General features: G+C 39.9%; 1 protein-coding gene across 1 annotated transcript in view; it reads left to right on the top strand.

Annotated features, from left to right (window-relative positions):
* The window catches only part of TPRG1 (tumor protein p63 regulated 1), a 157,313-nt gene that overhangs the window by 59,953 nt on the left and 78,347 nt on the right, over nt 1-19,013 (top strand). The window contains exon 4 of the mRNA XM_066347669.1: nt 16,502-16,678. Within this exon, the coding sequence (XP_066203766.1) occupies nt 16,502-16,678 (177 nt within the window). The remainder of the gene's footprint in view (nt 1-16,501; nt 16,679-19,013) is intronic.

Here is a 19,013-nt window from a genome sequence, read left to right as displayed (position 1 = left end):
GGTTGTATAGATATCTGATATTCTCTGGGCCTCAGTTTTACTGTTTATGAAATGGGGATATAAAGAAGGTTATTAATTTAAGAATTAAATTACTTATATATGTAATATACTTACAACAATTTTTGCCATGTTGTATGAGCCACAAAGGAGTTGGATTTTATTATTGTTATTATTTATTCACATTTACTCATTCGTACATTCATTTAAACAGGTACTGAGCTCCTTCCATAAGTCAGACTCTACTCTAACTGATGAAAATACGGGAGCAAGTAAGACAAGATTTCTGTCTTCAAGGATCTCGCAGTCTTGTGGGGAAGGAGGACTGTAAATGAACTCATAACGAAATAGGATACCTACTGAGATAGAGCCCTGAAAATGATTCTGTGGGAACACAGACGTCACTGTTGTGGAGATAGACAAAGGGTATAGACAGATTTAAAGAAGGAGGAGTAATTTCCAAAAAGATAAATTAGAAAGAACATCCCATGTAGAGGAACAAATAAGTGCAAAGTAATGAGCAAAGACTCAGGGAACCACAAGCATTTCCTTGTGGCTGGATTATAGTGATCGAGAGTGAGAGGCCTAAAAACCAGCTGGATAGGTAGAAAGCATCCAGAAAGTCAAGAATTTTGAATTTCAGGCTAAAGAACTTAGGTCATATTTTTTTCTGAAGTCACAAATTGGAGATCTATAAGCCATTTGAAAGCTTTTAGGCAGTGTGTGTTTTCCCGGTTTGCAATATCTTGCCACTCCTCATTGCCTTGGTTGGGCCTCCCTTCATCCCATGATGTTGTGGTTTATGGTGGGCTTGCCCACATGTGGGAGCCAACTGTATGCATGTCTTCCAACCAGTGACCTCACATTGATATATTCAGTTCAGTTGTGGTAGAAAAATTTATGCCACGGAAATAAAATCAGTGTATCATCATCATCATCATCATCATCATCATCATCATCATCATTATTTTAGAATGCATTTACCATTTAAAGCATACTGCTGCCTTTATGCTTTCTTCATGACCACTATGGACATTTTTTATTAATTTACTGAAAGGTATCAAATAGGATAGTGACATTTTTAGAAAAGCAGCAGGTTCTGGAAATAATTTGCAATAATTTAAACTTAATCTTGATTATGTAGGGGCCTATCAGTGTGTGTTTTAGTAGAGAAAACAAATAAGACTTCAATCTAATATTGAGGCTATCAACACATTTAAGCTACTACAGCAGTTATACAAACAACTATTATAGACTCTATGAATAAATATGCTGCCTGATTCATAAACAGTAAATTGTCTCTACTCTGTGGGGTCCCTCGGTTGTCCCCAGGAGCCCTGTTGTAGGGAACGTAGTGTGGGTCTAGGAGAAGGGATTGGTGTGAAGAGGAGGGGACCTTGGCTTCTACTGGTCTATTTAGTAGAAAGAACGACAGAGTTGAAGAATTGCTGTGGCCTCTGAAATGATGCTGTGCTATGTGAATTAATAAAAATGTCGACTCCTGAGCAAAGAAAATTACCAGGCAAAGAGAAGGAATTATATAATTATAGAAGGATCAATCCACCATAAAGACAGAGAGCTATTCTAAATGTGTATGCACCAAACAACAGAGCTGAAAAATATGCAAAATAAAAACTGATAGAACTGAAATGAGACATAGATGAATTCATGATTATAGCTGGAAACTTCAACATCATTTTGTTAATAATTGATAGGACAAATAGAAAGTCAGCAAAGATTTAGAAGAACTCAACAGGACCCAATTAACATTTATAGAGCACTTTAACCTGTAACAGCACATGCATGTTCTTTTCAAGTACCCACAGAACATAAACCAAGATCCAATATAACCTGAGCCACAAAACAATCCTCACCAAATTGAAAAGAACTGATATCATACAGAGTATGATCCCTGACTACAGTGGGAGTGACAAAGAAATTAATACCAGAAAGATAAAGGGAAAATATCCAAATACTTAGAAAAAAACAGCATATTACTAAATAACCCAGGTGTCAAAGAAGGAGTTTTGAAGGAAAAAAAAAGTACATTGCACCAAAATCAAACAAAAATACAACATATTATAATTTTGGGATACAGCTAGCACAGTCTTGAGTGATCAATTTATAACACTAAAGAAATAATGCTCAAATCAATTGAGGAAAAGTCTTTTTTTTATTATTTTTTTATTTTTATTTTTTTATTTTTATTTTTATTTATTCATTTTTTAGAGAGGAGAGAGAGAGGGCGAGAGAAACAGAGAGGAGAGAGAGACAGAGAGAGAGAAGGGGGGAGGAGCTGGAAGCATCAACTCCCATATGTGCCTTGACCAGGCAAGCCCAGGGTTTCGAACTGGTGACCTCAGCATTTCCAGGTCGACGCTTTATCCACTGCGCCACCACAGGTCAGGCCGAGGAAAAGTCTTAAAATAAGAATCTAAGCTCTTGCTTCAAGAAACTAGAAAAAACAAACAAAGACAAAGTGAGCAGAATAAAGAAAATAATGATAAGAGTAGAAATGAGTGAAAAAGAAATAAAAATGCAGAAAATTAATGAAGCAAAAAGCTGGTTCTCTAAAAAGTTTAATAAAATTGACAAGCTTTTAGCAAGGTTGCTAAAAAAGAAGAGAAAGACACAAACTGCCAGTATTAGCAAGAAATATGGTATCTTTACAGACTATAGACTCTGCAAACAACAAAGAGATAATAAATGATTATAGCTAACAACTGTATACACATATATTTGACAATTTAGTTGTAAAAGACTAATTTCTCAAAACACAAAGGCTACCACAACCCATATAACATGACGTAGATAATTTGAATAGGCCTATAACAATTAAGAAATTGAATTTGTAATTAAAACCTCCACAAAAGAATTCTCCAGGCCTAGATGATTTCACTGGAGAATGCTATAGAGAAGAATGAACACTAATTTACATACTTTTTTCCAGAAAATAGAAGAGGAGGGAACATTTCCCAGCTCATTCTATGAAGTCATTATTAACCTGATACTAAATTCAGTCAAAGACAGCACAAACATGAAACTACAAAGCAATATCCCTAATGTTATAATTGTAAAATTCTTACCAAAATGTTAGCAAATAGATTTCAGCATGTATAAAACAATTATATACCATGACCAACTGGGGTTTACTCCAGGGATAAAAAGCTGCTTTGGTATTAGAAATTAATTAGGGTATTCAATCATATTAACAAGCTCAAAAAGAAAAATCACATGATTAGATCAATCAATGTGCAGAAAGCACTTGGAATCTCTCAGAAAAATAATAGAAGATAAGTTTTCAATTTGATAAGGATCATCTACATAAAACCTATAGTTATCATGTTATTAAGAAAAGACAATGTTTTCCCTTTAAGATTGGGCACAAGGCAAAACCATTCATTTTATAACCACTATTCAACATAACACTGGACTATTTAGCCAGCATAATAAAGCAATAAAATGCATAAAGACCAGATAGAAGAAATAAAATTGTAAATGGAATCATAGTCTTTGTATAAAATTTTAAGGAATCTATACCCAGAACTTGAAAAAGTGAGTTTAGCAAGGTTGCAGGGTACAAGATTGACATACAAAAATCAATTGTATTTTTATACAACTGGCTTTAAAGAAGTGAAAACAAATAAAAAAGATACAATAACATTTATAATCATGCAAAGAAAGAAGAAATACTTAGGTGTAAATTTAATAAAGTATGTACAGGACTTACATGCTGAAAGCTACAAAATGATCATGAAAGAAGATCTAATAAATAGTGTGACATAACATATTCACAGATTGGAGGACTCAATGCAGTAAAGGTGTCAATTCTCCCCAAATTCGGTATACAGGTTTAACATAATTTCTTTAAAAATCTCAGCAAGAGATTTTTGTAGGTTTAGACAAGATGATTCTAAAATGTTGATGGAGAGACAAAGAAATTAGAATAGCTGAAACAATTCTGAAATAGACTAACATGCATCTCACTGGCCATTCCTGTTTTCTACTGTGTAACTTCAGCCCTGGCTATGGCTGATTAGACAAAAAGAGGTTAGTCTGTTAGCTGAACTATGACCCAAAAAAGAATGCTTTGGACTAAAAGAGTTCCGTGTTTAAGAATTTGCACTTGGAGAGTTACAGAGGTCAGTTAACTATGTGAGTAGATCTGAATATCCATGGATATAGTAAAGACAAAGGAAACGATTATAGATTAGAGACAAGGTGGAATTAAAGAGGCCTAAAAATTGTTAGCAAGCAGAAAGAGTACACCAGTCAAAAGGAAACAGATGAGGCGTGTAGAGCGACGCACAGGAATCACGAGGGAGACAACTCCTAAGACAGTAGCTCTCATTCCTTGTGGCTTTCCAGGTTTCATAAAGCCTAACCATAAATCCTGTCCTTGGATTTCAGAGGAATTCCTTAGAGTAATTTTTTTTTTTTTTGTACTTTTCTGAAGCTGGAAATGGGAAGAGACAGTCAGACAGACTCCTGCATGCGCCCAACCGGGATCCACCCGGCACGCCCACCAGGAGTGAAGCTCTGCCCACCAGGGGGTGATGCTCTGCCCCTCTGGGGCGTCGCTCTGTTGCGACCAGAGCCACTCTAGTGCCTGGGGCAGAGGCCAAGGAGCCATCCCCAGCGCCCGGGCCATCTTTGCTCCAATGGAGCCTTGGCTGCGGGAGGGGAAGAGAGAGACAGAGAGGAAGGAGAGGGGGAGGGGTGGAGAAGCAGATGGGCGCTTCTCCTGTGTGCCCTGGCCGGGAATCGAACCCGGGACTCTTGCATGCCAGGCCGACACTCTACCACTGAGCCAACTGGCCAGGGCCTAGAGTATTTTTAGAATAAGTCTCCTCTACTTGAGCTTGCTAGATTCTGGACTATGTCCCCGGCACTCAATGAGCTGTAACTAGCACAGTACAGTAAGTAGCATATTTCCCATTAAGACAATGGAGGTGGCAAGATGTGAGCATTTATTGTATCTTGTCCCTCATTCCTTCCTTATTCCTGCCACCCCATCAAAATCAGGCCTTGCTCTCTTGCCAGCTTCCTTGGCTTCTGAGCAAGTGAACCCCCTAAAATGAATTCAGAGGAGGGAAGAGTCGATCAGGGGGGTGGGCCTCTTGTTAGCTTCTGGTGGGCTGTGGGGACTGGAGCTATTCAGCAGCCAGTCAGTCGTTTTATGGGAAAGAGAAAAGGATGAAGGTGTGCCCAGGGCCTTTTCTTTTGTGTAGCTTTTAAAATAACCTTTTACTGTTGGCCGTGTGGTAAGGAAAGCACAGTGGCCTGGCTGTGTGGGAAAAACGCGTGGGAGAAGCAGCTGGATGGTACGTACATAGCCTGGGAAGGGGGTCAGAGAGCAGGATTCTGGCCTTGGCTGTCACTCAGTACCAGATGCATGCCACTTTATTGAGGCTTGGTTTCTTCATCTGTAAAGTAGGAAATAATAATCTTTAAAGTGAAAAACTTTCATAGACTGTAAAGAAATTGGGGTGTTCCAGCATGTGATCTGGTTTCTACCTTAAATCTCCCTCCACCCCCTTCCTCGCTCCTGTTGCTTCAGTCATACCGATCGCCTTGCTGCTTTATGAACACGACAAACCCCATCTTGGGGCCTTTATACTAGGTCTTCACTTTATGTCGATACTATTCCCGCAGATCTTCCCCGGTCTCCCTTTTACCCAGGTCTCTCTATTTAGTTTACATCCCTTCTTAGAATTTAAGTACAGGAGAAACGGGCTTGTTGGGGTCCCCACTAGACCACCAGAGCCTGGAGTATAATACAATAATTGCTCAATAAATATTTATTGGACTACAAAAGGGGAATATGTCTGGAGTAGTTACCTGGTACTGCTTTTCTAAAGAAAAGCCTTCCTCTTGCCACATGGAGAAAAGAAATTCAATTGAAATTCAACAACTTTCCTTTGAGCAATAGTTCTTAAGCTCTTTCCCTTGTGACTTCTGAGTTGGCTTTATATTTGAATTTACTGTTGGCTTCTCAGGTCAGAGTAGCTAAGTGAGTGTGACAGGACTCCTGCCATTGACACTCTCATGGGGTTCCTGTTGGGTTTTGTTTCAACTACATCTGATCTTCCCCAACAGCCATCTATAAAAGGGAACGTCACATGCCATTATGTGATATTATGATACTGAGAACAGAGTAACTCAAACGTAACCTCCAATGGAATGAAAATATACCCCAGCTGTGTCAGACAAATAAACATGCAAACAGACAGAAACATGTCTTGTATATGTGGCATTTGTGACTACTCTTTTAACTTTTGGTCATTGAAATAGAAATATTTTGTGTATCTTAAAACTGTAATAGGTTAGAGGAACTCTAGTTTAGTAATTTACTTCAATCAGCTATTCATTATCTGTTAAATCAATAAATGTTGCAAAATTGTTTAAAGGGGATTTAGAGCATTTAGTTCATTGTCATTATCATCATCAGATTAGTATCCAACAATAATTGAGTATTTTATGTGCTTTGTATTTTACTAAGTGTTATATGTGCACTATTTCTTAAATTTACAACACTCTTGTGAGTTATATATCATTATTATTTTCATTTTGAAAATGTGGAAAATAAACTTGAGAAAGGAAAAGTAACTTCTGCAAGATCTTACAGCTAATAACAGGCAGATTATGCTGGTTATCCAGGTTATCCTGGTTGGGGAAATAGGGAGCAAAAGAGGTTCCTTCCTGGATTAAGGAACTGTTGATAAAGTGAAGGTGGTCAGGACTCATTAGCTGGATGGGACAAGCACTCTTTGGAAATCTTCTGCGGCATTCCAGTGTGAAATGTTGGGTTAACCACAAATCCTCCAGTGCCACCAAAAAATTCTTTTGGTCTAAACTCCCAGAGGGACCACTTGGGTGGCTGAAAGCTTTAGGCATGACTCAGATTCCTAGATCAGCTCCTGAAAATGTCCTGGTGTTTCAAAACCTCGGTCTGCATCTGGATAGCTTTCAATGCCTGGGATCCCATTCCAGCAATCACGAACCAGAATCGGCGTGGTTGCTACCCTCCTCTTTGAAGAGTAATTCTATTTTCCTGATTTTAATTTACATACTATTTAATTTGCCAACATGTTTCATCTAACAAGTCATTCTGTACATGTTGCTATACTTGTCTGCACATGTACATCCTGGTACATGCTTGCATATGCTGTTCCTTCTGTCTAAAAGTAATCACTTTGTCCTCTGCATCAGCTATCTTCTGCTCATCTTGCAAAGCCTACACATTTTATCTAGAGCCTTGCCTGCCTTCCTAAGTGATTTTAGATGCTGTTCAGTAGAGCAAAGTGTTTAATTAAAAGCCTGGACTCCGGGGGAAGATTCCCTCAGTTTGAATTCCAGTTTCAGAATTTGACTGTATGAATTTGGGCAAATTATTTAACCTTGAAATTCTTTCATTTCTTACCTATAAAATGGGGATAATGACACTGCCTTCCTCAGTGCTGCTGTGAGCATAAGTGAAGTAATCTACATGATACACTTACAGCAAAAACTCACACAAAGTAAGCATTAAATGCTAGCCATTGATCCTGACTTCCATAGCACTGTGTGCAAATTTCCAGTTTATTATTTATCATTCTATACCATTATACTTGATTTACTTATCCTCTCCCATATTAGCTTCTTAAAGACAGGGACAATTATAAGTAACTTTTATAGTCTGAGAACCTATATAATATCTTTAATATTTATTCATTAATTGAAGAGATTTCATTATTTTCCTAATGGATACTAGTTTGGTTAAGTAGAAAATTTAAAGGTTGTTGTTTTTTTTGTTTTGTTTTGTATGTGTGTGTGTGTGTGTGTGTGTGTGTGTGTGTGTCTGTGTGTGTGTGTTGTGTGTATGTGTGACAGAGAGAGAGACAGACAAAGGGACAGATAGGGACAGACAGACAGGAAGGGAGAGAGATGAGAAGCATCAATTCTTTGTTGCAGCACCTTAGTTGTTCATTGATTGCTTTCTCATATGTGCCTTGACCAGGAGGCTACAGCCCAGCAAGAGACCCCTTGCTCAAGCCAGTGACCATGGGGTCATGTTTATGATCCTATGTTCAAGTCAGTGACCACGCACTCAAGCTGGTGAGCCTGTGCTCAATTCAGATGAGCCAGCACTCAAGTTGGCAACCTTGGGGTTTCTAACCTGGGTCCTACATGTCTCAGTTTGACACTCTATCCACTATGCCACTGCCTGGTCAGGCAAAAACTCAAGGGTTTAAAGTAAAATTTACCTTGGATGAATCCTGGTTATGTTGCTAAGAACAACTGACTATCCTATATCAGTCAGCAGATGCTGCTATAACAAAATACCATAGATTTGGTAGCTTAAACAACAGATATTTATTTCTCACAGTTCTTGGGGCTGAAAAGTCTAAGATCTAGATGCCGAAAATTGGGTCTTGATGGTACTTTTTCCTAGTTTGCCTTCTTACTGTGTCCTTACATCCTAAAGAGAGGAAACCCTGGTGTCTCCTTTTCTTCTTATAAGGGTACTAATCCTATCATAGGAGTGTACCCTCACTTAAAATAGTCACCTCCCAAAGACCTCACCTCTTAGTACCATCACATTAAGGGCTAAGGCTTTAATATATAAATGAGGTGGGGGCAAAAGTTTAGTCTATAATACCTCCTTTAGCCTTAGTTTCCTCACCTATCTCCATAAAGATTGTTTGGTGAGAATTAAGAGATAACATGAACATACCATTTGCCACAGTACCTGATCCAGAGACGAATTCCAATAAATGGAGACTTCTTATTATAATTTAAGGGAAATGTACAGCAGAATTATTCATATGTACATGTAGGTTTCACATGTTTTAGACCTGGCACACATATACTGGTAATACAGTATGTATATACATGTACAAATATATATAAATTTTAAATATACTTATTAATATATAATATGTATTTAAAATATTATAGATATTTAAAACTTTTGTTTTCTGAGGGGAAAATTGGTCATTTTTTTCTACAATCAACTGGAATAGTACAAAATTTTATGATAAGACTTTTTTTACTCAGGAAAAATAAAATATCTTTATGGATACATAAATGGATGTTTCCAGATCTAGCCTATCTATGTTTTATGGGACATTCTGTTTGTCCGATAGTGGTATGTAATAAAGAAATGTTGAAAGAATGAATAAATAATCCTGAGACTTATTTTTGATATAGAGTCCAAAGAATCATTTGTACTTTGTAACTTGTGCGTTTCCAAAACTAAGATGTTCACAAAACAGGAAGTGTTGAGGAGCACCTTCGTCAAGGTCGGCAGTTAGGTGCCTGGGCTTCCTTTGCCTCAGCCCTGTGGGCAATAGACTGGAAACCCAGAGATCTGAGTTTGTGGTCTTATGTCATCATTATCAACTCTCATCTCATCTTTGGATGCCACGTCAGCTCTTCCTTACATCCTGGAGAACCGTGTATCCCTTAAGAGCAGAATGTTCTCAGTATCCATGATAGCTAGCACAGAATCTGGTACACGTTTGGCTGTTCGGGGAAGTAGGGAGAAAAAGTTAATCACGGGAAGTCAAGTCAGGGGACCTGGGAACAGGGAAGGTTTATGGACATCAGGTTTCTATTAGAATACTGTTAGTTGGAGGGTATTCTATTTTAAACAAATCGGAGAAGTCTAGGAAAGAGTAACTAAATGATTGAAAGAATTGCATGTGGTTTTATAAGTCTTCACTTAACTCAGGAGGAGAGAAATTGCTTTGCTTCAAAGCCATGCATTTTTCATCTGTTAGTGTTTTAAGAGAAAACCCAAATTGGATTCTCTTCAGGGTCTGGAACCCAGTGGGTACTCAGAGAATATGTGCAGAATGAATGATTCAGTGTTTTTCTCTTGGGTTGCTGACTCCTGGTTAGCTGAGATACTGTCTTCCCCTTTCAAGGGCTGGGCTAGGCTAAGAGGCCAGAGGGGCACACAAAAGAAGGTTGATTTGTCAATCAGGTTGTCACTTTATTCAGTGTTGGGGAAGATGTCTTTCTGAATGGTGTGTGCGTTTGTGTGCACCATGTTGTGTGTGTGTGTGCATGTGTGTGTGGGAATAATATTGGGGGGAAAATCTTTTTTGGAAGAAAATAATTTCCAAGCCACAAATTGATTTGACACAGCCTTAAAAGAGCAACTGAAAGTACTGCTAAACATGGGGCTAGGACCTCTGAAAAGGCATCTGGGATGATTTGAGTAATTGGCTGTCAGTTCTGGAAACTTGCTCAGTCAAGTTCTTCCCGTCATTGTTAGTTCGCTGTTGCCCTCTGCTGGTAAAACTGTTGTCATCCCCGGAAAGTGCAAATTTCACGGGAGCTGCTAGTTTCCCTCATATGTTGGGGAAGTGGGATCCCTTCTTTGTCAAGTAGGAAAATGACTCTAGAGCAGAGGGACACTGGTGTGGAGAGGAGACGTGACAATTCCTCGGCCAGGAGAGACTGGCTGTCACAACGGAAGAAATAAATCTTATGGTTCTAGTTTTTTATTCCATTCTCTGCTCACTTGCTAAGAACCTCCCTGCTCTCTCTTTGTTTTAGTACTGAACACTGTGAGGGGACCCAGGCAGGACTCAGGCACAGTCTCTACATCAAATGTAGGAGAATGGTAGGACAAGCACAGAAACCCCTATAATGCAGACAGGATGGTCACTAGTGCCATACTGAGGCACTGGTAAAGGTTTGTGTATTTAAAGGAAAAGAAAGATGACATCCACTTGGGGTGGGGAGGTGAGGGTGAGGCTTTATGAAACAGCAAGCATTAGAGCTGAAAACTTGAAGGATGATGATATGTATAATTTTTAATAATATCTTTTTATCATAAAAGTAGAATATGTTCATTGTTTAAAAAAATAAAACTGACTTATAAAAGCATGAAAAAAAAGTCACTTGAAATCTCACCACACAGAACTTTTGATATATGTATTTTGTGGTTGTATTTGAAGTTATACCAAAGTTAACATTTTATATCCTGTTCTTTCTCACTAAAATGGAATGAACATTTCCTATTGTTACTGATTCTTTCTTGAAAATGCGCTATTTTATGGGGATAGGACTCCCGTATGAGCCAAGGCTTATAGGTTGCAGAGCACAAGGATTATTTATTCCTTATTAATTCTTTTCAGAAATACTTTTTGGACACATGCAACATTGGGGCTTGATGCTAAGAACTGACTCTGTCTTGTGAGGTTTATAGTGTAGGAGAGGAGATTAATGTTACTTAGATAATCATAGAAATAATGTAAAATTTTATCTAAGATAAGTACTATGAAGAAGAATTGTAAGGCCCTGGCCAGTTGGCTCAGCGGTAGAGCATCGGCCTGGCGTGCAGGAGTCCGGGTTCGATTCCTGGCCAGGGCACATAGGAGAAGCGCCCATTTGCTTCTCCACCCCCCTCCTCCTTCCTCTCTGTCTCTCTCTTCCCCTCCCGCAGCAGCCAAGGCTCCATTGGAGCAAAGATGGCCCGGGCGCTGGAGATGGCTCCTTGGCCTCTGCCCCAGGCGCTAGAGTGGCTCTGGTCGCTGCAGAGCGATGCCCCGGAGGGGCAGAGCATCGCCCCCTGGTGGGCAGAACTTCGCTCCTGGTGGGCGTGCCGGGTGGATCCCGGTTGGGCGCATGCGGGAGTCTGTCTGACTGTCTCTCCCCGTTTCCAGCTTCAGAAAAATACAAAAAAAAAAAAAAAAAAAAAAGAATTGTAAGGTGCTATGACAGCGTATGTTAGGAAAAAGAGAAGTAGTCACAGAGATCTGGAAACATTTGCCCAAGTGATAACCGAGCTCAGCACTGTAGGCATTAACTAGGTAAAGAAGATTAGAAAAAATCAGTGCTACCAGAGCTATCAGCCTGTTCAGAGGCTCTTGAGTAGGAGTGGGTGTGGTGAATATAAGAAACTGAAATAAAATCAAGGAGAAAGGAGTGAAGAGGCTTGGTCTGTACTGAGCTTGTCAAAGCAGGTGGGGCCTGACCCTGCAGAGCCTCTTAGACCAGGAGAAGAATGTTTGTCATTTTTTCATAAGAATGCTGTGGAACAGTTGAAGTGTGTGTGCATATCTGTTGAAGTGTTGAAGCCAGAGTGGGGAGGTGAAGACCACATTTGGTTTTTCAAAAGATCCACCTCATTGCAGTATGGTGAAGAGGTTGGAAGGGAACAAGAGCAGATGTAGGTAAACCGGGTCTAAATAGCCCAAGCCTAGACAAAGGGTGAGGGCAATAGTCCAGGCAGGAGATGAAGGAAAGCAGGATTGGAATGGTGAAGGTAGAGAAGGAGAGAAGTGCATGGTTTTGAGAGATATTTTTGGAGTAAGATGTCTATGACTTGGCATGTGAAGTGAGGAAACAGGATGAAACCAGAGTGACTCCTACGTCCCTCACTTGCATGAATGAATAGAAGGCAGGTTCTTCCCCAAGACAGGAAACATTGGACAGGGTTTGGGAAGGACAGTCAAGAGTGTTGTCCTGGGGAGAGATTTCTGAGAGAGAACAATTCTAAGAGAGCATCACACCATCTCCTTCCAAATTTATCACATTTTTACATCATACTGAAGGGACTTCTATTTGGTATGGGGGAGAAAGCCAACACTATGGCTAGATTTGGTATCTCAATACCTATTTAAGGTCATCCCTGCACTACTGCTTGCTAGGTGTAAAACATTGGGCAAGTCATTTTGAAGGCCTCTGGACCTTAGTTTCATTGCCTTTAAAATGAGGGTAATAACATCTAGTTCAAAGGGCTGTTGTGAGAATTAAATGAGAACATTGATATTCAAGGGCTGTGTAAACCTCCACAGGCTGTACAAACACAATATATTATTGTTATTCCTATGCTCATATTTGTTCCGGATATTATCACCAACCAAACTCCAATTATATTAATATTAGAAATATAAAATTCAATGTTTTCTTCATGAGTTATTTGGGGAAAAATGGTGTGATTGAAGTCTAAATAAATAAGTACACCACCTAGGAGCTAGAGATGGTGGCCCCAAACTATTTATAAGCCTGCGTGTTTACTTGAATTTAGAATTTTCTGACATGTAAATTATGCAGAGTCTGTGTCAAAGCATAACACTCTGTGTTCCTAAAAAGAACTGTCGTTTTTCTTTTTCCCAAACCCTTTACCTTTTAAAATAAATCTCATTATGGAGTGCTGACATTTTCAATAAAACCATTCAACCAAGAGCTGCGGTTTTTTAGACTAAAAACAAGTCTGGTTTATTAGGCAGCAGCTTATAACTTGCTGCTAAGTAGATGCAATCTATTTAGAGAAATTTATGTAGATATCTGATAAGACACTTCAGAGTCCCCTTCTCTTTCTGACTAAGACTGCGAGTGTTAAGTAGATCATTAGGCATTCTCTCCTTCGCTTGGTGAAATCAGGATTGAGTATTGCAGTGTTGTTGGAGTAGACCAGGGGTCAGGAAACTATTTGGCTGAGAGAGCCATGAATGCCACATATTTTAAAATGTAATTCCGTAAGAGCCATACAATGACCCATGTACGTTACGCATTATCCAATAAAAATTTGGTGTTGTCCCAGAGGACAGCTGTGATTGGCTCCAGCCATCCGCAATCATGAACATGAGCGATAGGAAATGAATGAATTGTAATACATGAGAATGTTTTATATTTTTAATGTTATTATTTTTTTTATTAAAGATTTATCTGCCAGCCAGATACAGCCATCAAAAGAGCCACATCTGGCTTGCAAGCCATAGGTTCCTGACCCCTGGAGTAGACAGAAACCTTTGAACCAAGGTTTAAACCAGATCTCTCAGATTCTACACTACTAAATCTACTAGCATGTTCTAATTGACTTTAGATATGATTTTCATGAAAGAGTAGTGGGGAGATATAGAATTAATATTTACATATCCATAAGCACTTGCATATGATATGACCTCCATCAATGATCCCATCCTTCTTATTTTCCTTCTTCTGCTTTTTTCTTTCTTTCTCTTTCTCCTTTTTTTTTTCTGAAGTTGGAAATGAGGAGGCAGTCAGACAGACTCCTGCATACGCCTGACCAGGATCCACCTGGCATGCCCACCAGGGGGCGATGCTCTGCCCATCTAGGGTGTTGCTCTGTTGCAACCAGAGCCACTGTAGCACTTGAGGCAGAAGCCATAGAGCCATCCTCAGTGCCCAGGCCAACTTTGCTCCAATGGAGCAAAGGCTGTGGGAGGGGAAGAGAGAGACAGAGAGGAAGGAGGAGGGGAGGGGTGGAGAAGCAGATGGGCGTTTCTCCTGTGTGCCTTAGCCAGGAATCAAATCTGGGACTCCTGCACGCCTGGCCGATGCTCTACCCTGAGCCAACTGGCCAGGGCCACTCCTTCTCCTTTTTTATTTCCTTCATGTCTCCTCCCATTCCTCCTCCCATCAATTTAACTCAGATCCCATAATCCTCTCCCCAAACTAATGAGATGAATTCTAGCCTAGTCTCCATTTCACAAATAAAGGGCATGAGCCAAAGATAGGTTAAAAGTCTGACTTTACAGAGTTCCTAAGTGATAGAACCAAAAGTTTCCACTCTTGCCCTCACTCAGCCCAAAGGTCTCCAGAATGGTTATGAGAGGCCCTTATTTATTTACTCCACAGATATGTATTTAGGGCAGGCTATCTGATAGGAAATGTGTAGAGTGAGTAGCCTGACAGCATAGTCTCTGATCTCATGGAGAAAACACGCGCGCGCGTGCGCGCGCACACACACACACACACACACACAGATGATATTCAGCCTGTCCCACTGGCATCGCTCCACCCTCTGTACCCTTGGGTCCATTCTGATTTGTCAGGGTCTATGTGGTATTTATTAGTAAACATTTTACCTATAATTCCTTTATACAAACAATGATAAATATTATAAAAAAAAGATCAGGATGTTCTGAGAGAGTGTATTAGAGGGTCAAGTTTATATAAATGTTTAGCAAAGCATCTTTGAATGAGACATTTGACTTGGACAACAGGTTCTTTTAGTCTGCTGTGAGATGATGCTTGGCAGAGGCCAGAGCATTCAGGGGCCTGCCATCCAGTTAAGAAAACTTGGATTTGATCCTAAGATCAAAAAGAGGCTATTTAATAAGGTAAACAGAAATGATATTATTTCTTTTGTATCTTAAGACTAGCACTGTGGGCCCTGGCCAGTTGGTTCAGCCGTGGAACATTGGCCCCGTATATGGAAGTTTCAGGTTTGATGCCTGGCCAAGGCACACAAGAGAAGCACCCATCTGCTTCTCCACCCCTCCCCTTCTCCTTCTTCTCTACCTATCTCTTCCCCTCCCACAGCCAAGGCTCCACTGGAGCAAGGTTGGCCCAGGTGCTGAGGATGGCTCCATGGCTTCTGCCTCAAGTGCTAAAGTGGCTCTGGCCACAACGGAGCAATGCCCCAGATGGGCAGAGCATCGCCCCCTGGTGGGCATGCTGGGTGGATCCTGATGGGTGCATGTGGGAGTCTGTCTGACTGCCTCCCTGCTTCTAACTTTGGAAAAATACAAAAAAAAAAAGAAAAAAAGAATAGCACTGTGGTTACTGTGTGTGGAGGGAGTGGGATGTGCATACTATATGTTAGATTAATTCTGTACAGTGAGAATTCAAATATAAATCAATCACAAATCACCCTTTTTATTCTCTTAGGGAAGACAAAACATGCACTAAAAACAATTCCAATAAAAGTCATGAAGTGCTGCATACTAAAGGCGATAGCAAACAGCAAAAGTGCTGTGGGTGAGAGAAATTATCAGGCATGCTTACCTCCTTCTAACCAGAGCCTTTGTTTTGATTCTTTCTTATTCTCTCTGTTGGGAGAGATTTTTAACACTCAGAATTTTCATGCATACCCTGAAAAGCTGTCAAGGCTAAAGCGAATTAAATCAATAAACACTTATCTAGTACCTAGTTTGTCCTTGGCTCATAAGGATCCCAATTCATTTGTTTCACTACATTTCTACCACATGATATGGTAGGATTGATGAGCTTAAAACAGTGATGGCTTGAGGAATCAGTGGACCTATATTCAAGTCCCCATTTTACCTCCAGGAAGCAATATGATCTTTGGAGATTATCATGAACTACTAGTGTCTAGTGAGTAAAATTTGTGGTGCAGATTGTGCTAGAACAAAGAGATGATTTTGGTGCCCTTGAAGGAAGATGTGCTTCATGAAGACTTCTTAGAGAACTGGGAAGATATGGAGGAGCATGAATTACTTGACTGCCAACATGTTATAGAATTGCTCTTCCCCTAATGAATCCCATCAGTCATAATTATCTCTGAACTCTGTGGCCATAAAACATTTCCCTGTGATCTTCCACCTTTCCTCCTACCTTGGTCATGGAGCCAGACTGTGAGGGAGAGGAGATGGTATTCCTCAACGCCTGTTTTTACTGAATGATCATACCTCACCACCTTCTGTGTTACTAAAGATGGTTTAGTGAATGCCATTCATTATCTTTAACTTGGAAAGATTATGCCATCAACCATACTTCCCTGTGATGATTCTTACAGAATAGATCACTGGAACAATGAGAAGGAGAAGATCTTGCTGGTCACTGAAAAGACTCTCCTGATCTGCAAATATGACTTCATCATGCTCAGCTGTGTGCAGTTACAGCAAATTCCCCTGAGTGCTATCTATCGCATCTGCCTGGGCAAGTTTGCCTTCCCTGGGATTTCCCTGGACAAGTGAGTATGATGTCTTAAGCTTGGGAAAGTGGTGCAGTAAGGGGTCAGGACATTTAGGGAAAACAATGACAAAATTCAGTTTAGTTCTGTAAGCTGTGAGAACCCAGGGAAGAACAGTGAAGCTCTACAGTAGCATTCATCAAACCATCATTAAATTCCTATTTTATGTCAGACAGGAATAAAATTTTAAGTACATTTTTACTTTATTTTGGAAACCTGACAAGTAAAGAGTTAAATGTAAGGTGCAAAGAATTGTGGGACCATGGTAGAAAAGGCTCTCAATCAATTTGTTTGACAGAGACACAGCAAGGCATTCCTGGGGAGCTTTGCTCCCCAAGCCAATATTTGACATTGGGTAGGAGTTAGTCAAAGAAGGAAAATGCAAGTTCAAGAACATTCCAAGCAGAAGCAACAGTACAATCAAAGTAATGGGTGTGGAAAAAGGTATGTCTTTGGGAATTAAAATTATTCTGTAAAGCTCAATGACTAGATTCCATGAGGGCTAATAGCTTATTTATTTATTTATTTATTTATTTATGTATTTATTTATTTATTTATTTATTTATTTTCCAAAGTGAGAAGCAGGGAGCAGCAGACAGACAGACTCCTGCATGTGTCTGACCAAGATCCACCTGGCATGCCCACCAGGGGGCGATGCTCTGCCCATCTGGGGCATTGTTCCATTGCAGCCAGAGCCATTCTAGCACCTGAGGCAGAGGCCATGGAGCTATCCTCAGCACCCAGGCCAACTCTGCTTCCATGAAGCCTTGGCTATAGGAAAGGAAGAGAGAGATAGAGAGGAAGGAGAGAAGGAAAAATGGAGAAGCAGATGGGCTCTTCCCCTGTGCACCCTGACCAGGAATTGAACCCAAGATTACCACATGCTGGGCCAACACTCTACTGCTGACCCAATGGGCCAGGACCATAATAACTTCTTAAAAGAAGTTTCTTTGTATTTTGGGGGGATGCTTAGTGGTAGGGACATCAATTGTCTCAGAGTTGTTGATAGTTACCAAGAGAACTGGTGAGGTTACAGATGTAGACCCATGTAATTTTTTGTTATGATCTCAGGAAGAGCTATTTAGACCTAACATTTTAGATCTAAGCCATAAAAAGAGTTTTCTTCTGGTCTCTGAATGTGAGCTCTTCCCATTAAACTGTGGGATTCTTGAAGATGAAGTACCTTTTTTATTTATTTTTTATTTTTATTTAAGCACCTGGTATTGGGTCTGCCACATAAATAAGACAAACTTAAAAATCTTTCTAAAATTGTGAAAAAGCAGAGCTTGATTAAGTGATTTTTTTTTTCTTATGAAAAGCATACTATATCAAAGACCTATTTTTTAGTTACTCTTTTCATAGATGCAAGAAATGATTAATTGATTTAGTTCACTAACTTTTTGAACTGGTGAGATTTTCCAATAATATATGCACACTGTAAGGATATATTTAAACATCACAGAGAATGTTTCTGTTTTTTCAAGAAATATTTCTCAGTCTGACTAGGGGGTTGCACAGTGGATAGAGCATTGGACTAGGATACAGAGGACTCATATTTGAAACCTCAAGGTCGCCAGCTTGAGCACAGGCTCATCTGGTTTGAGCAAGGCTTCCCAGCTTGAGCCCAAGGTCACTGGCTTAAGCAAGAGGTCACTTGGTCTGCTGTAGCTCCTGGTCAGGGCACATATGGAAGAGCAATCTATGAACAACTAAGGTGCTACAACTATGAGTTGATGCTTCTCATCTCTCTCCCTTCTTGTCTGTCTGTTTTTATCTGTCCCTCTCTCTGTCTCTCTCTGTCTCTGTCAAAAAATATATATATTTCTACTACTTCAGATTTATCAGTTCTCTAGGATTTTCTCCATAAGTGAAGGCAGTTTCATGTGTTTTGTGAAGGAATAGTCTATAAATGTATAAAAATGTCTTTTATGGATATACCATATGTGTATTTGTACACATTTGTAAGTATATATCTATACATGCAAATTATCAAAAATTATTTTATCCAATGTGTACACTTCATAAACTGTCCTGTCTCAAGCAGTTTTACTTAATGATATATCTTGCAAACTCTTATATAATCACATATAGATCAACTTCACTCTTTTTTTTTTTTTTTTTTTTTTTGTATTTTTCTGAAGTTGGAAACGGGGAGGCAGTCAGACAGACTCCCGCATGCGCCTGACTGGGATCCACCCGGCATGTCCACCAGGGGGCGATGCTCTGCCCATCCGGGGCGTTGCTCTGTTGCAACCAGAGCCATTCTAGCACCTGAGGCAGAGGCCACAAAGCCATCCTCAGCGCCTGGGCCAACTTTTCTCCAATGGAGCCTTGG

The sequence above is a fragment of the Saccopteryx leptura genome, chromosome 8, assembly GCF_036850995.1.
Source record: "Saccopteryx leptura isolate mSacLep1 chromosome 8, mSacLep1_pri_phased_curated, whole genome shotgun sequence".
In the NCBI taxonomy this organism is placed as follows: Eukaryota; Metazoa; Chordata; class Mammalia; order Chiroptera; family Emballonuridae; genus Saccopteryx; species Saccopteryx leptura.
The sequence above is the reverse complement of the archived record's forward strand: the minus strand, read 5'-3'. Positions and strand labels throughout refer to the sequence as shown.